Below are 25,355 nucleotides of genomic sequence, written 5' to 3'. Positions count from 1 at the left end.
TTCAACTCACATCTCTCACATTTGGAAACATGAATAAAAGGGCCACAAAAATGGAGGGGATAGTGTTTTCACTGTTCTAGCTGCGCTCACTTGTGAACATAATGCAATGATATGGGGAGGTTTATCTTCTATAGTCAGCATCTCTAATCAGATTAAACTTCAATTTCTTTTCATGAACTGGGAAGGGAGGGGTTTCTTGATTCATTTACTGTGTTAACCGTTTTGAGGTAAAGTAAATCACCACTGAACACACGAGGCGGCCAAACTCCGTTTCCTCAGATCAAGTGCACCCTTCCTCTGTTTCTACACAAAAGCACATCATTTCGCTCTTAAAAATGTCCATTTCTCACAAGTGACTTTTCCTGAACTCTTGTCAACACTGCTTTTCCGAAGCACCTCGGCTCTTACTGCATCTTTTGGGCAGAGTCCTGATACTCAGCCTCTCTTTAAGAAACTGGTTTCAATGTTTAAAATGCCCTCCTCCTCCAAAGTAAGAGGAGCTCGCATTAACCATTATCTAAAGTCGCAGTTCACTGGAGTCAAAAAATGCATTTTTTTCATCACACATTCAACCCATTCAACTGCTCGCAGTAGGTGTGGCTACTGACACAGACTTAAGAATTACAGTTTTATATTAACAGCCAGCCCAAAGGAGAGAACTGCCTCCTTTTTCAAATACTCCCACGTTCCTTGGAGACCCTTTGACTCTTGGCCTTTAGAAAACGCTCACCACTTGGGTCCCCGGTTAGCACTACGTTTGGCAATGGGTCTTCCGCTCACTTCCTGATACTAAAAAGGCCACAAGCACGAGGGCTGCAGGGTCGGTTTGTTTCAAAAACAATCTTTGCTTCACCCCAAGGGGAAAACGTGTGCCTCCTCTGCTGGGGACCCACTCTGAGGCGGGGGTGCACCCGGTGTCTAAAACCCAAAGCCCAGGGCGCAGCGGGAGCGGCGCCGCCAGGGTTAAGCGGCGCTTTTCCTCCCCAGAGGGGCGAGCGGGCCGCGAGGCAAAGCCGCGGCGCTCAGGCTGAAGGAGAAAAGGAGAAGGGTAAAAACCCAGCGCGGCCGCGGCCCACGTGCCGCCCGCGGGAGGCAGGGAACCCGGGAGCCGGAGAGGGGAGGGAGCCGTACCTCCAAACATGTGCGGCGAGAGGTGAGCTGGTAAGGAGCCGATCACCAGGCGCGGTCCGCCGGGGCCCCCGCTCGCCGGCCGGTCCCTGCTGCCGCCGCCGTCCTCGGGGCTGCTGTGCACCGAGTCCTGCGAGCCGTACGGGCCGCTGCTGCTGTTGGGGATGTTGAAGGAGGACTGCGCCGCGCGGGCCGCCGACGCCACGCTCCCCCCGGCCCCGCCGAGGGAGCGGCTGCGCGGGGCCGCCGAGGCCGCCGCGGCGCCGCCCGAGGCGCTGGGCTGGTGCGCGCCGGACACCTGAGCCGGAAACCTCCCCGGGCCCGCGGCCCGCGCCCCTCCGCCGCCACCGCCGCCGCCGCCGCCACCGCCCGCGGTCCCATTGGCCCCTCCGCTGCTGCTGGAAGGTAGATCCGAGCCCGAGTAGGCGCGAGTGCGGCCGTTAGCAGCGGCCGGGCCGCTCTGCTTGGCGCCCATGTCCGCCCAGCCCCGGGCCGGGCCCGCGCGCGGCGCCCGGAGCGCCGGGAGGGCGGGAGCGAGCGCAGGAACGAGCGGGAAGGGCCGAGGCGCCGCGACCCGCGCAAGAAGCAGCCCGCACGTCCAGGACCGCCGCCCCGCGCCCCGAAGGGCGGCAGGCGCCCGGCGCGCTCTTGTGCTCGGGGGCGGCGGGCGAGACCGGTGGCCTGCGGGAGGTCGCAGGAAACGAGGAGAGGCGGAGAGGAAGGAGGTCGGGCTGCGGCGGACGCCGCTCTCTAGCTCCGGCGGGAGGGGCGGCTCAGGTGGCTGTGCGGCTGCCGCTGGTTTCGGTTCTGGTGCTCCGGGACGGGCCGCTGCCGCTCTCTGCCGCCGCCGCCGCGCTCTGCGCCCGGGGCCTCGGTACCGCCTCCTCCCGGGCGGCCGCAACTACCGCCGCCATCCTCCCGCTCACACGGCGGCTCGCGGGTGAGTGGGAGGCGCCCGCCCAGACTCCGCCGGGGCCACCTTCCCTCCTCCCCCAGCCACCCAGCTGTTATTAACGGAGAAAGAGGAAAAACGGGTGGCGCGTGAGGGGAGGACCGAGGAGGGAAGGGAGGGGCGGCGCGCGCTTCCCGGCAACCGTCGCCGCACTCCCCCCCGCGAAAGAGGGGCGGGGGGGGTCTGGGCCACGAAGGTGGGGGTGCCCAGTAGGGGAGGAGGTTCCCCGGCCTTCACACCGGAAGGCCGAGGAGCAGCGCGGCTCCAAAGTGCACCGGGCCGGGTGTTTGGGTCGCGGGCGGTAGCCCCACCCCACCCCCTCGCGCCGCCCGGCGGATTGGCTCCCGCCGGCCCGGCTCCGCCTCCCCCGGCCGCGGCCTTCCCGCCCCGGCCCCGCCTCGCCTAGGTACAGCGGTGTGGTAGGTGCTGCCACCCGTGGACTCGGTGATGGACAGGTCGTTGGCTCCGCCCCCTCCCCCAGGGCGCACCCCCTCCTTCACCGCGGGGCCTAAGCGGATTGGAGGGATGAAGCCCCTCGGGGCGCCAACCAGAAAGCGGCCCCTCCTCTTGCACGTGGCTCCGGGACCCTGGGTTACACCGGCTGTAGGAACTTCACGTTTTCCCAGCTGAGCCTGGGAATGGCTGGGTCTTGGGTCCGGAACCTTCAGTTTGGGTGGGTGTTAAGCTCCTCTTTGGTATTGTTCAGAGCATCTCTTTTTAATAAAACAGAAGTTCAGCAATATCGATGATAAGACTATGAACAGCGAAAACAAAAGAAATAACCAAGAAGGCAGAAGCCAGCTCCATCTTAATTAGACCTATCCCGTAAAACTGATGTTGGAGGAAGCGCAGTTGGAAGAAGGCAAGATAATCGAGCCTGACCTTCAGTAGTAAAGCAAAAACTGTGGTGCAGAGAAAGCTACACCCGATTTAGGAGACCAGGGGTCTGGGTCTGGGAGCAGAAATAACTTACATGCAGTAAGCAAATTTTACCTTTTTGGACATTCGTTTCCTGACCTGGGATTAAATCCCTAGGGCACCCGCAGCCTTAAAATCCAATAATTTCTCTAGGGGCCCCTGACTGGCTCGGTCGGCAGACCGTGGGGGGTGTGAGTTTAAGCCCCCAGGTTGGGTGTAGAGATGACTTAAATAGATAAATAAACTTAAAAAAAAAAATCCCACTATGTCTCTAAAATGGCATTTAGCAAAATTCTCTTCGGTTCATTACTGTGATGTAGTATCTTGGTGACAGAGCATGGTCTGGAAATTCGTTTTGAAAATGGCTGAAGTGTCCTCTCTGTGAAAATAGCAACCGGTATTTTTGTACAAACTGTAAAAGTAAATCTTTTTTTCCATATTTGTAATGTCATTGGTGTATTTTCATCATTTAAGTATGAGAATCAAGTTTTTAAACAGAAGTGAAGAATATATGTACAGATATAGGTGTATTGTGTGTGTATGTATGTATATATGAGAACGTATATGTGTATTTATCAATGTATATGTATCAGTGTGTGTATGTACATATGCATATATATCAGTGTATCTGAGAATGGGAAAACAAAACTATTCAATGCAAATCTAGAATTCTGTCATCTTATGTATGAGCTTACTGAAACCATTGTTTACTTGGTAAGCAGAGAAAATTTTGAAACGCTAAAGTGATCACCAGAATAAGTTCTAGTTCAAGAAGGTATTTAGTGATTTGATCTGATTTAACTTTTACTGAATGAGGCCTTCAGTGTAAAACTCTGGTTCAGCAGGAATATAGAAAAGTAACAGACACTATGATTTAAAAAAAGTAAAAGAGTTTTGCAAGTCTCTGAGGAGATAACAACTGATAAGCTAAAGGATATCACATTCATCATTATATATGCATTTTAAAAGTTTAGGTAGTGGTGCCTGGGTGACTCAGTGTTGATCTTGGCTCAGGTCAGGATCTCATGTGATCGGTGAGGTCAAGCCCACACACGCTCTGCGCTAATAGCCAGAGGCTGTTGGGATTCTCTCTCTGCCTCTCCCTCACTCACACTCTCTTTTTCAAAATAAATAAATAAACTTTTAAAAAAAGTTTATGTAACTATAATATGGAGCAAATGCCATTCAGTAGTTAAAACTATTAAATGAAACGACTTAACAATAAAACTGTATGACTCTTAGTTGTATCCAGATTTATATTTTGCATCATCACATCCAGACATATTTTTAAATCATTTTCACTCAGATGATAATTACACCTGAAAGCACTCAATATTTATTCCTAACTAGGAAAAAAAAAATCCCCTTATAGTACCAGGTTTCCAACATTCATAGCATGCATAACAGCTGGAATGTTACACATGTTTGAGCAATTGTTTGATTTGTGTCCCTTTCTCACAAGACTAAATTCCATGAGAGCATGGAAAGCGTGTAGTTTTCTTGCTCACCATTGCTCACAGTAGCCTCTAGGTAAGTGTTAGTTAAACAAATGAGTGGCCAGGAGGCCATTTACAGGCTGAATGTTGGATAGAAGAGAACACAAATTGAAATTAATTATTTAGCTCATAAACATGTGTTTTGTGTTACTCAGCACCAGGCAAAGCATGTTAGTCAGGACAGGCTAAGCTACTCAGTGGAATCAAACCCCTAACCTTGAGGGCCATGATGCAAGGAAGGAAAGCACATTTGTGAGCTCACTTGGTCTGCCCTCTCATCTCTCTTCAAACGGTTTCCCACCTGAGTGGCAATCTTGGGTTTCTCTTCAAGTGGTGACTCAGGGACCCACACTCTTATCTAATGGCTACGCGGGCCCTCGGACCCCTAACAGAGCCCTTCTCTAAAACCTGTGTACCTGGCTGGCCAAGGGGAAAAGGACTGATATTGAAAGAAGTTTTGGCCAAGCCTGGAAGGGTTTGCATCCCTCCTACCCACCACCCAAGCTGGCAGAAATCAGTCAGTCACATGGTCTAACCTAACTGCAAAGGGGTCAGGAAATGCGGTTTTATGTGTGTGCCCAGAAAGAAAAGGAAACAGTCTTGGCAAGTACAGAGCAAGTATGTCTTTGTCACAAACAAGAACAGTTAGTTGCCTGACTGTCAAATATCTAAGTATTAAATCTTAGTAAAACATTTTACAATAAAGTTAATTTAAATGAAAATTTTCTAGTGACAGTTACTGTTATTAAGCCATCAAAATATAGTGAAGAAAAACTAATTTTTTGTGTGCATGTGGATCAGCTAAATTCTATCTTTTGTATTTTTTTAAATTGTTTTTAATGTTTATTTATTATTGAGAGACAGAGAGACAGAGCATGAGTATGGGAGGGGCAGAGAGATAGGGAGACACAGAATCCAAAGTAGGCTCCAGGCTCTGAGCTGTCAGCACAGAGCCCGACGTGGGGCTCCAGCTCACAAACCTCGAGATCATGACCTGAGCCGAAGTCGGACACTCAACCGACTGAGCCACCCACGTGCCCCTAAATTCTATCTACTCTAAATTGTGTTTCTAGAAATGCTGTCTAACACAACTCTTTAATTAGCCATGTAGATCAGTGATCCACAAAAAACAGTCTCCAGATTAACAGTATCTGCATTGCCTGGAAACTTGTCAGAAAGGCAGATTTTCAGACCCCCACCCCAGACCTACTGAATGGAAAAGTGCTTGAACAAGTCCTCTAAGTGATTCTGACGCACACTAATGTTTGAGAAAACACTGCTCTAAATAATCACTGATTAGTTTCACAGTAGAATACCATGTTACGATGTGATCACCATTTTGATTAAAAGCCCTCTCCATATGGATGTCCCCTGTGGCCCCACTCCCAACCTCGCCATTGCAGGTTGACTTCTGTATTCCCGCTAAATGCTGTGTTAATACTTCCTTCACAGCACTGATCATGCTATTGATCTTGCTTGCTTGTCACTAAATAATGCAGTCCACGATAGGCCTCACATGTATTCTATACCCCCAGCACCAAACACAGTGCCTGGCACATTTGATGGAAAACAAATGATCTGTGAATGAATAAATGAGTGAATGAATATTCCTACTTAAATGATTGTTATTTAAAAAAAATTTTTTTAATGTTTATTTATTTTTAAGAGAGACAGCGCAAGCAGGGGAGGGGCAGAGAAAGAGAGGGAGACAGAATCTGAAGCAGGCTCCAGGCTCTGAGCTGTCAGCACAGAGCCTGACCCGGGGCTGGAACACACGGACCGAGAGTTCATGACCTGAGTCGGACGCTTAACTGACCGAACCACCCAGGCCCCCCAATGACTGTTTCTTGAAGGTCATACATGACCTTATCTTCTATTTACCCTCCTTGACATCTCCTCTGTGGTAGATTTCCTCTCTGGATAGGCCTTTTTCATTCTTTCCCCATGAGGATTCTGGAGTTAGAAAACCTTGGCTTGCTATGTTTTTTCCTTGGCCCTTTTCCTTCCTTCCTCAATCTCTCTCCAAACAGGAATCCACATTAAGCTGTCACTGTGTTTTATCGTCAACCAAACAGTTCTGGCTTCATATAAAATTTGTAGCTTCTTATTATATCCTACCAGTTCTTCAAAAATTAAAAGTGCTGCTTCATCTAAATCGGTACACATGGGTATACATACAGATCTAGAACTGAAACAAATTTTATGAGCTCATACCCATGCAACTTGGGATGCACTCCATTTTCTGTTGTATTCCATTTCACTTTTGTAAAATGCCGGTCACTGCCTACTGAATTGATTTTACAACCCATTAATGGGTTGTAATCTGCAGTTTGACTAAGGATGGTCTGAATCAGTGCTTTGCAAGCTTTAGTGCACGAAAAAGAATCATCTAGAGATCTTGTTAAAGCCGATTGCCAGGCCCCACCCTCCATGATTCCCACTCCCTAGTTCAGGGTTGGGCCTTGAACATTGGCATTCTAACAAGCAGCCCAGGGAAGCTGGTGCCACACCACTTCAGACTGTATTTGGAGAAGCACTGGTCTAAATGATGCTTTCCTGTACATCATCAGAATTGTTCTTTTCATGTCTCGGTGACTCTTAAAGAGAACAGAGTCCCAGCTCTTTAAAACTCCTAATCTTTGAAGCTTTTCATAATCATATGAAAAAATATGTTCTGTTTTTCTTCCTCCTCACATGGTTTAAATGGTGATACTTTGACCCATGGCTTTTGAGGTTCAAAATTACTTTGAATTGTTAAAGCACCACACATTGACAACATTGGTGGCCAGAAACCCACACTGGAGCAGATAAGCTAGTTTTGGGCTTGTCAGTAAAAATACCTGACTAATGGAGCACCCGGCTGGCTTAGCTGGTAGAGCTTAGCGGTATAGAGATTACTTAAAAAAATAAAAATCTTAAAAAAAACAACAACAACAAACCCACACCTGACTGCTGGGTTTGCTGTGACCCCGTTTGAATTTCAGTTTAGGTGAGTCTCTTCTCTTTGGCACTTACTCTTTTCTGTGCTTCTCTTCCCTCTCTTGCCCACTCTTTTGTTTATTTATTATTATAAAACTTAAAAGCAGTTTTTAATCCCAGTGCAGTTAACACACAGTGTTATATTCATTTCAGGTGTACAACATAGTGATTCAACATCACCCGGTGCTCACAAGGACAAGTGCACTCCTTAATCTCCACCACCTGTTTCACCCAGCCCTCACCTGCCTCCCCCCTGCTAACCATCAGCTTGTTCTCAATGGTTAAGAATCTGTTTCTTGGCTTGGCTCGCTCTCTCTCTCTCGCTCTCTCTCTCTCTCTCTGTTTTCTCCTTTCCTCGTTTGTTTTGTTTTTTAAATTCCCACATTCATCTTTCTCAGGCTGACTTATTTCACTTAGCAATATTCTCTCCAACTCCATCCATGTCCTTGCAAATGTCTCGCCCACTCTTTATTTATTTATTTACTTACTTACTGATTTATATTAAGCAAACTCTACGGTCAACCAGGGGCTCCAACTCTTGACCGCCAGATCAAGAGTCGCCTACGCTACCAACTAAGCCAGCCAGGTGCCCCTGTCTGGCATAGTCTTAAGGCCCTCCTGCAGGCAGCAGGACTTTAGCACTTTTTGCCAAGGTCTCTGCCAGCCCACATTTCCTCTCATTATAGTAGGTAAAAGATGGCCATGGTTTTGCCTGGTTAGTTTGTTTGTTTTTTAGTGTTACACACTATAAACTCTCTTTCTCTGTCTCTTTTCTTTTACAATACCCAGTCTCTTTACCAAACTATAGGACTGTCCGTATTATTACCTATCTTTAAATAGGTTTCATTTCTTTAAAGACCTAAATGGACCATCTAAAATTTATCTTAATACATCTTAATATAGAAAACACTGCTTAGGATCTTAGTGGTGATTAGAAACTTGTCTCTTACATTGTAAAACTGAAGTTAGTTTAGAGGAATATTTAGGGACCACATCGTTGGGTAATTTTTTACAGAGAACATCCATAATGTATACAATGCCCTTAACACACTTTTACTTTTCTCTGAGTACGCCAAATTCTCTTTTCCCTTTACTCGCATTGATGCTTTAATCAATCATGCCTGTCTTCCAAAGGAAGGAGCCAAGTGCTACAGGAGTACAAGTGCACCCACCATGAAGTGGGCGAGCTCAGGCCAGAGTTAAATCCTGGCTCTGTCTAGCGCTGACTGTGGGATTTAGGGCAAATTACTGAACCTGGCTAAACCTGTTTCCTCTGTAAAACACAGATGATCATAATACCAGTCTCACAGAGGAGTTGCGAGTCTCAAGTGACTCAGTCTCTGTTTGAAAAGACTTTGAAATTTGTCAAGAGGGGGGCGCCTGGGTGGCTCAGTCGGTTAAGCGTCCGACTTCGGCTCAGGTCATGATCTCACGGTCCGTGAGTACGAGCCCCGAATCGGGCTCTGTGCTGACAGCCTAGAGCCTGTTTCAGATTCTGTGTCTCCCTCTCTCTGACCCTCCCCCGTTCATGCTCTGTCTCTCTCTGTCTCAAAAATAAATAAACGTTAAAAAAAAAAAAGAAATTTGTTAATAGATACATGAATTTTTATCTCAGTGTCATTATCTCTAGCAAATTGTACTAGTTTGCATATGATCTGTAGCAGGTCGTGATATTGTCACATATACCAATACTGGTACTGATTTTACTACTTTGTGCAATTTTATTTTTTTAATTTTTAAATGTTTATTTTTTTTTTTATTTTTGAGAGAGACAGCGCACAAGCCGGGCGGGGGGGGGGGGGGAGTGGAGTAGGGAGACTGAGAATCTGAAGCAGGTTCCACACTGACAGCAGAGAGCCTGATGAGAGGCTCAAAGTCACGAACCGTGAGATCATGACCTGAACCCAAGTCGGATGCTTAACCGACTGAGCCACCCAGGTGTCCTGTCCACTTTGTGTAATTTGAATGCATCATTGACACTTAATGCTTTATGGGTGATCATTGTTTAGTAGTGATTTACTAAGAAATATGTACATCATGAATCTTGAGGACACTCTGACATATCATGATGGACAGCCTACATCTTTCTACCATGGGACGGATGGGTGTGCATGCATATATATCTCAATGAAATTTGAAAAGAAACTATCACTGAGAGACCAGGATTATCTATTTGAAGTCTCTAATATTTAAAACTTTTTGGGGGTGCCTGAGTGGCTCAGTCGGTTAAGTGTCCGACTTCGGCTCAGGTCATGATCTCACGGTTCGTGAGTTCGAGCCCCGCGTCGGGCTCTGGGCTGACAGCTCAGAGCCTGGAGCCCGCTTCAGATTCTGTGTCTCCCTCTGTCTGCCCCTCTGCTGCTTGCACTCTGTCTCTCGCATTGTCTCAAAAATAAATAAACATTTAAAAAAAATTAAAACTTTATAAAAAATATCTTTTGATTCTAGAGGGCAGTTAAATTACACTTCCCCTAAGGAGACTTTGGGGTCCTGAATAGGATTAAATGTGCTGTAAAAGCACTTCATGTTAATCAATCGGTGACCAGATCCCTAAGCCACGTTAAACGGATTCTGAATCATTTTCCTTTCTAAATACAGGTCGAGACACAATGTCAGCACCTATCTTTATTATATAAAAATAACTTAATTCTTTCTTATCAAAATGGCATAAAGTAGTAATCAGAGCTTAAATATTTATATTATGCTCTATTTTCAATCCACTTTGGCTTGCGAACGATATTTTTAAAAAATCGTTAAAAGCCCTTATTTTAAAACCCTTAACACAAAACAACCACAACCCATGCTACTGTTCCTCCATTATGAAGAAATTGCTCAGATTCCATACCTAGCGTTTTCAAAGGAATCCCTGATCTTTATTAGGGACCTACTGTTGGAAAGGTATAACGCTCAGTGGAAAGGTGTGACACGGGGTCAGTATCAAGGGAATTTTCCCAGCCTACTGAAGTGAAGAAGAATCTGGGAAAAAATAGTTCTCTGCTACATAATGCATGTGGCTCCGCCCCCAATGCCTATGCTCTCTCATCCCTGCTTCCTACCACTGGTTTAAATCACTATGGTTAGACATGAATGATTAAAAAGTCTTATAAGACATTTTCCCTTACCACCTCCTCCCCCCCCCCCCCAGAGGTAGCCAAAAGCCCCAGTAAAGGCAAGCTCCCTATTTTTGGCCTATAGATTGCACAAGGCTCCCAAGTACGGAAACTCTGTTTCTGTTTTATTTTTAAGTCCCTACAGTGCCTGCTTGTAGAGCTCCCAGACAGTGTGCACACACAGACATTCAGTAACTGCTGGGGATCACGAGGGCTAGCGGTGATAACGCATGTCCTGAATTACTACTGACTTAACAGGCTGTTATTACCACATTACGTTTGTGTGGGCCACATTTGCTGTCTTCTGCACTCTTGGGCCAGGGCGGCCGGTGCCTTAGGTGGTCAATTCCCTTAGAGTTGCTACTGATTGATATATGCTCTCAGGTTGGGCCAGATTGGAAGTGGTAAGCTCATAATTGCGGGACTAACTTTCCTGGGAAACAAGCAAAAAAAAAAAAAAAAAAAAACCCACAAAAAACCAAAGCAAAACAAAACCAAACCCAGAGCAATAAAAGCTACTGTTCAGTTCAACCTGCCCCACCCCCCATTTCCCAAAAGCCAGCTGGGCTCTCCGGCTGTACTCTAGAGGCCACAGGCCTAAACTGGGGAGGTTTCAGAACATAGCCCGGAACTGGGTCCGTCCCTGGTGCCTGGAGACATCAGGATACCTTGGGACCCAAACCGGAGATGTCTTCGTTCCTTAAACCAAAAGCGACTGCACGTCAGTAATATGTCAGGCCCTGTGTTTAGCACAGGGGATGCAAAGTTAAGTCAAACAGGGTCCCTGCCTCCAAGAACCTTACAGCTTATCATCAGGGACACAGACATAAATAATGAGATGTATCGAATGCAGTGTGGTAAGTGCACGCCGGGGCTGAGTGCAGGGATGGGGGTTGGGTGAAGGACAAGGATGCATTCCCAGAAGTGATAGTGAGCTGAGTCTTGAGAGAGAGAGAGCTGGCTTAAGCAACCACAGGCATTCCAGGCCGAGGGAACATGAAGCGAGGGAGAGCTTTGAGCCTCTGAAGCACTGCGAGCAGCTCATTGTAGCTGGAATGAAGATTAGGAGGCCTTGAGGTGAGCGAACAGCCTGGGAAAGTAGGTTGAGGCAGAGTCTAAGAGGCTTGGTGCGCTGGGCTAAGAGGTTGGAATCATTCCAGAAGGCAAAAGGGAACCACCCTGCAAACAGGGAAGTAGCGTGATTGTGTTTACAGTTTAGAAGGATAACTCAGGAGGCATTTTGGAGGATTTATTGATAGGAGGGAGGAAAAGAGTGAAGCAGAAGAGACTGATGTAGGGCAGATTCAAACACTACAGCATGGAGCCTGCTTGGGATTCTCTCTCTCTCTCTCTCTCTCTCTCTCTCTGCCCTCTCCTGCTCTCAGGCTCTCTCTCTCTGTCTCTGAAAATAAATAAATAAGCTTAAAGAGAGAGAGAGAGAGAGAGAGAGAAGCCTCCACAGGTCTTGGAAACCAATTGGATTTTGTGCATGACCGAGAAGGGACGCTCAAGGGTGACAGGTAAGCTTTCTGGTCCCTGGTAGCGCTAGGTGGGAAATATGGGGGAAAGATCAAGTGTGAGACGAAGGGAGACCAAGTCAGGTTTACAAAGCAGAACAAAACCGGCCTTTAGGTTGTGGCAAGGCTTGGGGTTAAGTTCTCTTGGCTTTAGACACCCAGCCGATGTGGAATTTTCATGGAGGGGTACGTGGGTTACTTTAGTCAGGTTTCTCCGAGCCCCGGATTGCATCTTGCACAACGCTTGTCAGCGCTGGAGCCACGTCTCCTGTTCTCCGTGTGTGTTCGCCCTGTACTAGCTGGGTGCCATCCCTAGGACAGACCTCCCGAAAATGGGGAGTCACAAGGGGCAGCAGAGTTAGTGCTGTGCAGTCAGATTGGAGGGTGACCAAATATTAATGCTAGGCGTGGCAAATTTATTTTTCTTCATTGTTAACATTCCAGGAACGAAGGAAATCCAGGGCTTGTTATTTTCTAACACGGTCTACGGTACAAACAGCAGGGTCCTATTACACTAAATTAGGCTATTAAAAGGCTCATCACCTCAAACATTGCATCGTTTATTATTTTTAAAATGATGACTACGATAGGCAGAAAAATGCCCACTTGAAGATGTCCATGCGCTCATCCCTGTGAATATGTTACCTTCTGTGGCAAGAAGGACTTTGCAGGTGCAAATAAATGAAGGAACCTGAGACAGGGAGATTGTTCTGGATTGTCTGAGTGGCCCCATGTAAGGACAAGGGTTCTCGAAAGTGAAAGAGGGAGGAGGAGGGACAGAGGAAGTGGAGTGCGATGCAAGGAAGACCTGATTGGCCGCTGCTGGCTTTGAACACAGAAAGGGACCGAAAGCCAAGGAATGCCAGTGGCTTCTGGAAACGGGAAAAGGCAAGGAAACGGAGCCTTCCCGAGAGCCTCCAAGAAGAGCACGGATCTTCCAACATCTTGATTTTAACCCAGTTAGACCCACTTGGGATTTCCAAGTTCTATCTAGAGCCATAAGATGATAGATTTCTGTGGTTTTAAGCAACAAAGTTTGTGGTAACTTGTTACAGCAGCAATGGGAGACTAAGGACTATCGTTTAAGGTTTCAGAACGCCCCCTAGCCCCCCGCTATAAGCTGCCTCAAAACCAGAAAAAAATCTAATAAACATGACCATGAAATCCTTAAATCTTTACGTGGTGGATCATACGTATTTCTTCTTGGCTCCCTGCCCCACTCTTGAGCCATGGTAGCATAGGACATTGTGGTCTCCTGCAGCCGGGCACTACCAGTATCTACGGTGCTTTTAAAAGACCCCACGTGGAGCATAGCCCCAACGACGTCCCATCACCTGCCTCACAACAGCCTCTCAGACCGCCTTCTAAATGCAAGCATTGAGATCAGAAGGCCGTAGCATTAAAAGGAGCAGTCTTGGGGTCTTTGTGTTTTAAAATACGAAAACAGACGATAGATTTGGTGAAATTGCGGTTCTGAAGATAGGCCTGCATTTTCCAGGACTTGAGGAAGGCCCCTGGGTGAAGTCTGGTACGAGTCCCACAGAGGAAAGAAGGTGGCAGCTGTGAAAGCCCACACTGACATCTAGTGATACAAAACTGCACTGCCAAAGGCTTGAAACCTGAAGCCGGCTGCATGGATGGGCTCCTTGTTTCTAAAGCACAAGTCCCCCCCACCCCCCACCCCTCTCCAGGACTCAAGACTCAGTGCAGACCAGGGGATTCCAGCTCCCCCGCCGGTGGGGCCGGGGGCAAGGCAGGCTCCTTTAACACTTGTGTGAACCTGTCCAAGTTTAACCACCTGAGAGTCCTCGCTCTTAAGTTTTTGAAATGATTATTTGCACACATTGTAAAGCTAAAACATTTTACTTCTAAAAACCTTTTCGTGCTTCCGGTGGCTAGACACTTTAATGCCAAATGAGTTTTTAAGAGCATGTATATTTTCTAGGTTCACAGAACAATTGCTTTGGGTGTGATGTCCCGAGCAAGAAATAACCCGCATCAGGGATGGAACGAGGGCGGCAGGTACGTATGCCCTTCTTTGCCCCTAGAACTTGATCCCCATTAGGTTTTCATCAATTCTGAAGCCGAAAGCACAGAAGAAATGGCAAAGAATGCCCCATCCATTTTTTTCCATTTTTTCCCTAGGCACATGGTGAAAATAAGTCAACAGAGGTAAGATTTCTATGTCTTTCCGTAACGGGGGCAAAATTAGAAGCAAGGCTGAATTTTTAACTTTTTTTAAACGTTTTTTACTTTTGAGAGAAAGAGAGAGACAGAGGCATGAGCAGGGGAGGGGCAGAGAGAGGGAGACACAGAATCTGAAGCAGACTCCAGGCTCTGAGCTGTCAGCACAGAGCTCGACATGGGGCTCAAACTCACCAACCGTGAGATCCTGACCTGAGCCAAAGTCAGATGCTTAACTGACTGAGCCACCCAGGCATCCCATAACAAGGCTGGATTTTAAAGGCTAGTGCAGCAACCCAGGTAGAAAATGATTAGCTGTATGATAATGTGAATGTACTTAATGCCACTGAGCTCTATACTTAAAAATGTTTAAAGTGATAAATTTTATGTTGTATATATCTTACCAGAATAAAAAATTAATGAGAGGCTGACCCACATCAGTAGCAGTGGGCATGAATAGAAGATTCAACAGGTCTAATCAAATGATTGGAGGCAGATACATTTTCCTATCATTCTCACGGGCAAAACGTGCACATTAACTACAGATGAACAAATACTAACCTCTAGCACACTAATGTCCAAAACACTCTTACAACCTTCTCAGTGAAACAAACAGACCTAAACATCATGAAATAATCAGATCTTACGATGTGTTTTTTTCATACCTGTAGAGCATTTTCTTCTGTGACATGTTAATATCAAGCTTCAAGCAATTCATACAAATAGGAAAATAAAATGTGCGGCACTAAAAACACATATTTTGCAGAGACAGGGCAAAATGGGGGGAAAGAAGTCCATTAGGCATCTTCTGATTCAGTTTTCACCGTCAAACATATGAACGGTAAAAGCATTTCCAGAATTCAGTTACTTCCGTGAGGCGAGGAAAAAAAAGGAAAGATAAATAGGAAGGAACTTCAGATATGACTTGTGCAAACAACAGACTCATAGGTTTGGAAAAGACAATTTGTTGCTTTTCAGAATTTGTAATACATTGAGACTGTGATTCACTGAACTTCTAGGGAGGAATTAGAGGAGATCTTTAATTTCTTCAGTAAAACATTTCAATTAAATGTTCAAATGTACGTCTATCTGGTTTCTCCAGCACATTTTTTAAACAGATGGCATACTACTAATAAATTTTGTTATCTCTTCATCCCCATCTCCCACCAATGATTGGGTGAAGAAGTGAAAAATACTGCCAAGACCAGTACTTTTTTTTTAATATTTATTTTTGACAGAGATAGAGACAGGATGTGAGTGGGTTAGGGGCAGAGAGAGAGGGAGACACAGAATCTGAAGTAGGCTCCAGGCTCTGAGCTGTCAGCACAGAGCCCGATGTGGGGCTTGAACTCATGAGTTGTGAGATCATAACCTGAGCTGATGTCGGACGCTCAACCAACTGAGCCACCCAGGCGCCCCCTGCCAAGACCAGTAATAATGAGAATGACAGCTACAGTTAGGATTTCATTTTAATACGGTAGGATTTTTGTTCTACTGAATTAAGGTTGTTTGATAATAACTCATGAGCTTCAGTAGGAAAAGAATTTCCTCTGTAGCTCACAAAGAACCTAAAATATACATACCACTCCAAAAAAAAATTTTTTTTTCAAAGCCCCACCATGCAGAAAATTTACTTAGCTTGATATACACAGACTTCATGTAAGGGGAAAAACAAGTGTCTGTTACCTTCAATGACCAATATTAGAATGACTGTGACTTACAGTCAAATTTGAAATGATGATGACATGATAAATTGAATAATAGGAACTGTCTTGTTTTTCATATTTAGTGTAATCAAGCTAATGGCTTTTGTATAATTTTCCAAACTACTTAATGGATGTTTTATGATTTAAAAGAATTCGCTTTCTTGTCAGACAAAATATAAAGAATCCAGATTTTCTGGTTTCTTGTATTTATTTGTATGTGTTGGAGCAGTCATTCTAGGCATTGATCTATATAAACAAATGCCAGTCTGTGATGAAATATTCATAGTGAAATAAAAAAAATTAGGACAATGCAGTAGTTGCTTTTTTTTTTTTTATCTATATAGAGCTCAATGTCTTCAAACAGTATGATGATTCCTAAAAAAATTAAACATACAATTATTATATGACCCCCAAATCCCACCTCTGGGTTTACACCCAAAAGAACTGAAAGCAGGGACTCAAACAAATATTTGTACACCCATGTGCATAGCACCATTATTCACAACAGTCAAGAAGTAGAAGCGACCTGTGTCCATCCATGGATGAATGTAACATTGTAACACGATGGAATATTATTCAGACCTCAAAACGAAGGAAATTCTGACACGTGCTACAACAGGGATGAACCTTGAGGACATTACACTACGTGAAATGAGCCAGTCTCAAAAAGACACATACTGTATGATTCCACTTATATGAGTAACTAGAGAGTAACCACATTCATAGGGCAGAAAGTAGGATGATGGTTCCCAGGGGCTGCGGGGAGGAGGATTTTGTGACTCGTTAATGGATACAGAATTTCAGTTTTGCAAGATGAAGAGCTCTGGAGATTGGTCGCACAGCAATTGAATTGAATTCACGCCATAGAACTGTACCCTTAAAAAGTTAAGACGATACATTTTATCCTATGTATAGTTACCATAATTAAACATTTCTTGAAAATCTGTTAAGGGGAGGGGTGCTTGGGCGGCTCCGTCAGTTAAGCGTCCAACCCTTGGTTTTGGCTCCGGTCATGATCTCACAGTGTGTGAGTTGGAGCCCCGCATCCGCCCCTGTGCTGACAGCGCGGAGCCTGCTTGGGATTCTGTCTCCCTCTCTCTCCGCCCTTCCCCCTCTCGCTCCCTCTCTCTCTCTCTCTCAAAATAAATGAAAATAAACTCTAAAACATTTTCTTTATTAAAGCTAAATGTATTCAATTTGCAAGACTTTCCTTTAGTTTAAGATCATGTCCCTTCTATCCTCATGATAGTTGTAGATGGCAGTAGTTTGCGGGGGGGGGGGGGGAGATTTGTTTTTTTGTGTATTTGGGTTTTTCTTTTTTACTTCCTTACTTGACACAATAAACGTTTGCACCCTGTTACTGATTCCTAAACTCAGTTTGAACTTTTATGGGCCTGTGAAACCAAAAAGTTGGCGAACCATTGCTCAAGAGATCAGTGGTGCTCACCTTTGTTTTTCCTGCCTGTCCCAATGCACTGGAGTGAATGACAGACCTCCATCAACCTCAGTAGGGCTTATTGTCAGCTGGAATTTTGGCCTTAAAGGGGCAGTGTGCATATCAGAATGGCTGGGAGTCATGAATACTAGATGGGCCCCAGGGGGGTCTAATAGGGCTCTCTCCACAACCCCCTCCCCCCTGCCTTCCAGGTGACATTGACTCCTCCCCAAACCTAGCTAAACTGAGAATTCTTGCTTAGTAATATTCATCCATCTAGGATATTTTAGTGGGGCTAGAAAGTACTTGGACTCTTCATTTGTTAATTCACCCTTTTGCCTTCTCTACAGGGCTGTCTTAGCCTCCCAGAAAATTGGTAGGACTTCCAAAGAAGGCAAGTCCTTCTGAAATCTCCAACAACTAATCCCCTAGAGAAGGGTTTCTTTATTGCTAACACTAATTCCTTACACTGGGATTTAAATACACTTTTCCTTACTCTTTCAGGCTAGCTTGTCTAAATATTCTTGGTCATTGTTCCCTCAAGGAAAAAATGGAAGAGATTAAGTCAGGTCTTTCAAACTGCAGGTTATGACCTGTTAGTGGAACAGAAGACCAGTTCAGTTAGGCATGCCCAGGATTTTTTTTTTCCTTAAAAAAAAATTTTTTAATGCTTATTTTTGAGAGAGAGAGAGAGAGAGAGAGAATGAGTGGGGGAGGGAAGAGAGAGATGGAGACACAGAATCCAAAGCAGACTCCTGGCTCTGAGCTGTCAGCACAGAGCCCGACGCGGGGCTTGAACTCATGAACGGTGAGATCATGACCTGAGCCGAAGTTGGACACTTAACCGACTGAGCCACCCAAGCGCCCCAGGGATTTTTTTTTTCTAATGAAAGAGAAGTGTGTTGAAAGACTAGAAGATATCAAAGTGCATCACATGTAGTGAAGGTTAATACTATTCCATGAAACTCTGTATATATTCTGGGCCAACACATAAAATGTGTCTCCTAAATCGGGCCATAGTCAAAAATGTTAGGAAACCATTGGATTCATTAAGTGATCTGTGTAATCTGTTCTAGCTTAAAATTCTATAAAGCTCATTTTACTAGTAAACACAGAACCTTCCCTTCACCCACACCAGCTCACCACCCCCCTCAGCAGATCCAAGAGCTCTTATCTGTCCTTGAGAGTCCTGTGAGCAATTTGCCTTGATTCCTTCATGCAGACCCGGACATTGGGCCTTCCTTTGAGTCTCTCCTGGCCCTGGAATAATGATTTCATAGTGCTTCTTCTACTCTATTGTAATTGGGGTTTTTTTTTTGTCCATCTCCCCAGCAAGCTGTGCGTGTCCTTTAGTGAGGTCTGTTGCACATAAAGGAATGAGGGAAGGAAGGAACCAACAGTGTATTTGCTTAAGAGAGTGGTTCTCAGCCCTGGCATCACATCAGAATCCCCTGGGAAGCTTTTTAAAAGCCCAGGACTCACACCACACCCAGACAATGAAACAGAATCGCTGTCCGTGGAGCCCCAACATCAGGACACTTTCAAGCTCCCCTGGGGAGTCCAGCATGCAGACAAGGTTGAGACCCAAGGGCTTAGACCAGGACCTCGGGATCTTGTTATGATGCACCCTCTGATTCCCTAGGTCTGCAGTGGGGTTCAAGATTCTTTCTCACGTACTTTCCAGGTGTTGTTGATACCGTTTGTCTGCAGACTACACTTTCAGGAACGAGAGTAGAGTGTCTGATGGAGGCTGGCAACATGGAATAAGCCGAGACAGCAAAATCAAACAGACCTGAAAGCCAGCAAAGGTGGTGACCAGGCGTGTGGTTTCTGGAGTAAAGTGCCTGGCACAGTTTCTTACTAGCTATGTGACCTTGGGCCATCTACTTAAGAGTTTTCCCGTCTGATGATGGTAACTCATGGAGTGGTTGTGAGGACCAAGCATCACGCTTCCGAAGGACTCAGACACATACATGTGCATTATCAGTAGCATGATTACGTATCCCAACTCCACTTACTAGCCTCGTGCCCTTGGCAAATGAACTTAACCTCTCTGGGCTTCAGCTTCCTCAAATGTGAAATGGGAACTCGTAACATCCATCTTACGAGATGGGCTTTACATAAAGAGACGGCGTGTAAAATTCTTAGCACGGTATTTGACCCGTGCACGTGATCAATAGATGGTTATTCCTCGCATTAGTTTCATTTGAATGGGGATAAATCATTTTGACCTCCCATAGGTAATTCTCCATTTAGCCATCTGCCAGCACTCAGAAACTTCTCCTGCCCCCACCCTCCACAGGCCCCGGGCTGAGGGCCAGATGACAGGAGATGCAAAGCTCATCTCACTCTTTATTTCAACGTGTTATACTTCAACAGCAGGACCTGTTTTTATTACCCTACTGAGTTCACATGGGTAGCTTTGGGCAGCAGCAATTATTGTCCTTATTAATTTATAGACGAAGAAACAGACGTGGCTCTGACATGTTGGATTTTCTCGAGCAAGTCCCATATGAAGGATAAAAGCTCCTAATTCTAATCAGAGCCAGAGAAAATACTCCTGACTTCATGCTTCTTTAAATCCTCTCTTGCAAAACCCTTTGAAGACTGCAACATTCCAGGTGTTGTACCGGATTCCAAGAACCCACGGCAGAGGTGTGAACAAATTGAACCTCTGCAGGATCACAGGCTAGGGGTCTGGGGGAGGACGGGGAGCAGCAGGCTCTGACAGGTGGGGATGGGGACAGACCGCATATGAGGTGTCACAGAAGAGGTGCTGTTGTGGCAGTGAAGGTTCAGGAGGAGTTGATAAGTGGGAAAGGGGGGAAAGGTGTTCAGGAAGAGAGAACAGCATGGACAGTGGCGATAAGGTAGGAAACTGCTTGGGATGGTCAGGTCAGGATGTTTGGCGAATGGCAGGTGGCCAGAGTGGAAGAAGATAGAGCTAGAAAGTTAGCCTGGGCCAGACTCTAAGGCAGATAAAAGAGCTGGGATTTCATCCTGTTAGCCATCAGAGGATGACCACGTAATTCATCATCCATCTAGGTCACTTTTGGGAGTAAAAGGGCAGGTAGCCCAGATGGAATAAGAGAACACCCAACACACAACTGCCCTGGTCCAGGCTAACAGGGACGTCCAGTCACCCTAGCTCTGGAAAAACCTGAAGGCCGGACACTGTTCACGTTGGGGTGTATGAGAGCAGATTCTGGTAGCAGTGCAGAATGGGAAGGAGAGGCCATGCCTACAGTCGGGCAGATAGCTGGGAAGGCAGCGGGGGGTGGAGAGGAGAGATGTCCAGGAATGGTTTTGTCAGAAATGCAGTGGATTGAATATATGAGGACAGAGGGAGGGGGAGGGAGAATATTTCATGACTCAGAACTATCCAGGCTGGGTGATGTGAGGACTAAGCTAAGGAAGACAAGAAGAGGAACAGGTTTGGGGGAGAGCTGGTACAGTCCAAGGCACGTCGAGTTGGAGACACTTGCTCAAAACCGTTGTCAGTGTCAGCGTCCCACAGGTGGTTGGGGCTCAAGGCGTGGAGCTCACAGGTGGAGACTGGGGACAGAGACTGGGTCACTATAGATAACGGTGCTAGGAGGAAGTTGCTGAAAATCACCAAGGGAGAGGAGCTAGGGAGGGAGAAAATATGAAATATGAAACCTAGGATGCACTTGCAAGAAACGGGAAGGGGCTGGTGGGAGAAGAGGAGCTGGGGAAGAAAGATGAGGTCAGAGCGGGTAGAAGGGCAAACAGGAGAGAGAGTGCCCCAGAAGGTGATAGAAGGAGCAGGTTTGGGGACTGATGACCGATTCGTTCATTCAGGACCCTCAGCTAGCGTGGGATGAAGACTGACACCATTCTTGACACGAGAGCGTCCATCGTTGTTCAACTTTCTGGAGCGGTGGGAGTGGGACCCTGGCCACACGGCACGTTGAAGGCAGCAGGGGCATGAGTCCTCGAAGTCAACTCTGGACCCTCTTCCCTGGAGGCTCCGATGGATCTGAAGGAGAAGGAGCTTGCAGCGGCTTGAGGGGGAGGCAATTTCCCTGCTTCCTCATGCTGTTTACTTCTGAGTCTGGTGGAAACATGTGGTTAGGAAATTAGAGACAGAGACGCTGAATTTACCCCAGGTCCCCTGGGTCTCACTTTCACAGTCTGGGAGCTGAACTTGAAGCGTTTTTTCCTTGTCCAGAGCGGTAGCGGGTTTAAGCAATTGTGTTGAGAGTGTTTTTCAGCCCCAAATCTCGATGTCTTTGCTTGTATTCAGATGTAACTTGGTAATGGCCCAGTTAGGACATTGCAGTGTCTGATACTTTCGCACACACATCGGTGGTGTAGGCCACTAGCACTTTGCTATTATAAACAATGAAAAAAATCAATTGAAAGAAGTTTACTTAATGAGTATTCATGACTCTGTGCGTAAGACCAAAGATGGATGAATCCTGTGCCCGGAGAGCAATTGGGTTATTTGTCTCATTATTGAGTTGTAAGAGTTCTTTATTTATAGATGCCGGAGAGCAAACCTTACAAGACACATGATCTCCAAATATTTTTCCCTATTCTGTGGGTTGTCTTTCTACTGTAATCGTGTCCTTTGAAGCACATTTTTTATTTTGAGAAGATCCAGTTGATTTATTTGTTGGCATACGAATGTTCATAGAATTCTCCGTAAGATTGGTAGTAATGTCCCGATTTTAGTACTTTTATTCTTCTCTCGGTGTCAGTCCAGCTAAAGCTTTGTAAATTTTATGAGGTTTTCATCAATTGACAAACGGGCAAAGGATTTGAATATACATTTCTCCAAAGAATATTTGCCAATGCCGATAAGCGCACAGAGGGATGTTCAACATCATTAGTCTACCCATCATCTACTAGGATGGGTAGAATAAAAAAAGACAGAAATAACATGTGTGGGTAAGGATGCGCAGAAATTGAAACCCCTTGTGATTGCTCACAGAAATGGAAAATGGCATGGCCTCTTTGAAAAACAGTCTAATTTATCCTCAGAAAGTTAAACAGAGACCTTGGAGACACCCCTACCCCTGAGCTGCCTGCACTGCCTAGCCGTGGTGAACCCCATGGTGTTCTCCAACATTGCCACGGACAACAAACCCTTGGGCCGCGTGTCCTTTGAGCTGTTTGCGGACAAAGTTCCAAAGACAGCAGAGAACTTTTGTGCTCTGAGCACTGGGCCGAAAGGATTTGGCTCTAAAGATTCCTGCTTTCATAGGACTATTCTGGGATTTCTGTGCCAGGGCAGTGACTTCCCACACCATTAATGGCACTGGCGACAAGTCCATCGATGGGGAGAAATGTGATGATGAGAATTTCATTCTGAAGCACATGGACCCCGGCATCTTGTCCATGGCCAATGCTGGACCCAACGCAAATGCTTCCCAGTTTTTCATCTGCACTGCCGACACTGAGTGGCTGGATGGCAAGCATGTGGTCTTGGCAGGGCGAAAGAGGGTATGTTGTAGAAGCCATGAAACACTTTGGGTCCATGAATGGCAAGACCAGCAGGAAGATCACCATCTGACTTGTGTTTTTATCTTAACTACCAGACCATTCCTTCTGTAGCTCAGAAGAGCCCCCTTCACCCCCCATCTGCTCAAATTGTTCGATAATCTTTGTGTTTCCGCTGCAGTTCTACAGGTTCCACATTTTCCTTACTCTCCTCCAAGTCTAGCTGGATTTTGCAGAGTTAAGTTTATGATTATGCAATAAGAACTAAACAAACAAAAATAGTTAAACAGAGAGTAATCATGAGACCCGGAAATTCTATTTCTAGGTACATACCTAAGAGAATTAAAAACATGTGTCACGCAGAAGGGTGTAAACAAATGTTCATAGCAGCATTATTTGTAATAGCCAAGAGGTGAAAACAACCCAGATGGCCATCAACTGATTAACAAATACAATGGAATATTATTCTACCCTAAAAAGGAATAATGTTACATGCTACAAAATGGATGAAACTTGAAAACACTATGCTCCGTGAAAGAAACGAGATGGAAAAAGCCCCATATTCTATGATTCCATGTATATAAAGTGTCCAGAGTAGGTGAATCCATAGAGACAGAGAGTGGCTTAGTGTTTTCCAGAAGCAAGCCAGGGGGAGGGAAAAAGGGGTGACAGGGTTCCTTTTGGGGTGATGAAAATGCTCTGGAATTAGATAGGGGTGATGGTTGTACAACTTTGTGAATGTACTAAAAACCATTTTTTAAAGGATACTTTAAAAGGGCAGATCCTATGGTTGTAAATTGTATCTCAATTAAAAATTAAAAAGACTTCATGAACACCATTAGGCTCTTGACCCCACCATTTTCTCCCGATTTGTCTTATCGACTCCTGACCTCACTGCCTTCCCCATACAGATCGGTTGTCTATGCCTTCACCCACAGTATTGCCTCGGTCCCTCTGTCTGGAATGATGTCCTGTTCTCCACCTTGTTTGCAAGGCTAACTCCTACTCATCCTGCAAAACCGCAAGCATTGCTTTCCTGCAGAAAGACTTCCTGAACCCTCCAGAGTTCATTTCTTCCTCCTCTGTGTCCCCCCTTGTCCCTCGTATATACTTGCAACATTTATCACACAGGTCTGATTACTTTGTTTAGGAAATGAGCTCTTTGAGAGAGAGAATCCTGTTTTAAAGACTGTTCCCTCCTCAGGGCCTAGAACAAATCGTTGCAATTAAGTAAAGGTTTGTTGAATTGTAGTTAAAGTTAAAACTGTATTTCATGCTGCATACTGCATTAAGTAACAGGGGTTTTTTTTGTTTTGTTTCAGAAAGCAAGGAAGAGATGGGCCCTTCATCAGACGGTTTTTGGCTTTATCGATACAAAACTATTCCAGCTAATTGTTCCCAAGGTTTTCAAAAGGACTAAAATGCCTTAGCACCAAATCCCAACATTCCTGGCACACAAGCATGGCTGTACGAAGGGATGACTCTTTCTGGCTGGGCTGTCTCTGTGCCGGGCGAGCAGGCAGAGGCCTCACAGGTGAAGCTTCTTCATAAACGCAGTGACCAAGGAAAAACCAATTGCTGCTTTCACATTGTGCTCGTGTGATCGAGATGATTCTGCCGAGCTGCTGTTAATACTTCTGCAATTGTCAAACGAGCCAATGAGAAATGCATCGAAGTTGCTCCACACCAGCGCTCAGACCCATTACTGTAGGTCACAACAGCGATTACTTCTTGCCAGAACATGCGCTTACGGAGAGGTGCCTCCAAGATACAGCAATCTTGTTTGTCCGAGAAGCCCTCGCCGTTTCTAGGGGAACATGGGGCAGATCTGAAAGCCTGGTCTCACTAGTACGTGGCAGGGCTCCTCCTGCCCCTCCCCCCCTCCCACCACCACCACTTTTTCCCTAGCCATTTTGACCATGAACATATCTGGATGCGGGGCGCCTGCGTGGCTCAGTCGGTTCAGCACCCGACTCTTGGTTTCGGCTCAGGTCACGATCAGGAAGTTTTGTGGGTTTGAGCCCCACATCGGGGCTCTGCGCTGGGAGCATGGAGCCTCCTGCTGGGATTCTCCCTCTCGCTCTCTCTCTCTCTGCCCCTCCCCCATTGGCACTGTCTCCGTCTCTCTCAAAATAAGTAAACTTAAAAAAAAAAAAATACCTGGATGCTTGGAACTTCTCAGCAAACACAAAACTTACAAAGCTCACAGAGGCTTGGAAACATAGCCTATCTGCAGGCAATGAGATAGTAGGTGGGGATTGAGGATAAAGGATAAAAGAGGTTTCGGTGTTGAATGAGGGGAAACCACATTGTACCAAGACACAACAAAAACCCTGATGAACAGATCTGCGCGAGGTGACAGTAGAGGGTGTGTGTGTGTGTGTGTGTGTGTGTGCACGCGCGCATGCAATGACGCATGTGAGCGAGGTGAAAGGGGGTGGGAGTGTGTGAGGCAGGGTGAGCA

The 25,355-nt window shown here is 45.9% G+C and overlaps 1 protein-coding gene, 2 long non-coding RNA genes and 1 pseudogene across 15 annotated transcripts in view; 3 read left to right on the top strand and 1 right to left on the bottom strand.

Moving 5' to 3' along the window:
* The window catches only part of ZNRF2 (zinc and ring finger 2), a 138,552-nt gene extending 136,947 nt beyond the window's left edge, over window positions 1–1,605 (bottom strand). For all 10 annotated transcript variants that reach the window (XR_006211847.1, XR_006211845.1, XR_006211841.1 and 7 more), the window contains exon 1: window positions 1,132–1,605. Coding sequence is in view for 1 of the 10 variants with exons in the window: in XM_042969271.1 (XP_042825205.1) it covers window positions 1,132–1,603 (472 nt within the window). In the remaining 9 variants the exon portion in view is untranslated. The remainder of the gene's footprint in view (window positions 1–1,131) is intronic.
* Window positions 1,500–24,893, top strand: LOC107180412. 4 transcript variants are annotated; one of them, XR_006211860.1, is made up of 4 exons: window positions 1,500–1,533; window positions 14,046–14,122; window positions 14,246–14,272; window positions 24,214–24,893. It is a non-coding gene; the product is annotated as an uncharacterized LOC107180412 (long non-coding RNA). The 4 variants fall into 4 exon arrangements; XR_006211859.1 differs by lacking the exon at window positions 1,500–1,533 and adding an exon at window positions 11,470–11,660; XR_001511180.2 differs by lacking the exon at window positions 1,500–1,533 and adding an exon at window positions 11,985–12,103.
* On the top strand, window positions 1,979–3,437 carry LOC122234115. The gene is made up of 2 exons (XR_006211858.1): window positions 1,979–2,068; window positions 2,810–3,437. It is a non-coding gene; the product is annotated as an uncharacterized LOC122234115 (long non-coding RNA).
* Window positions 21,892–23,562, top strand: LOC102951596 (annotated as a pseudogene).
* Window positions 24,894–25,355: the final 462 nt, after the last annotated feature.

The sequence above is a fragment of the Panthera tigris genome, chromosome A2, assembly GCF_018350195.1.
Source record: "Panthera tigris isolate Pti1 chromosome A2, P.tigris_Pti1_mat1.1, whole genome shotgun sequence".
In the NCBI taxonomy this organism is placed as follows: domain Eukaryota; kingdom Metazoa; phylum Chordata; class Mammalia; order Carnivora; family Felidae; genus Panthera; species Panthera tigris.
Note: the sequence above shows the minus strand (reverse complement) of the source record. Positions and strands in the feature narration are given on the sequence as shown.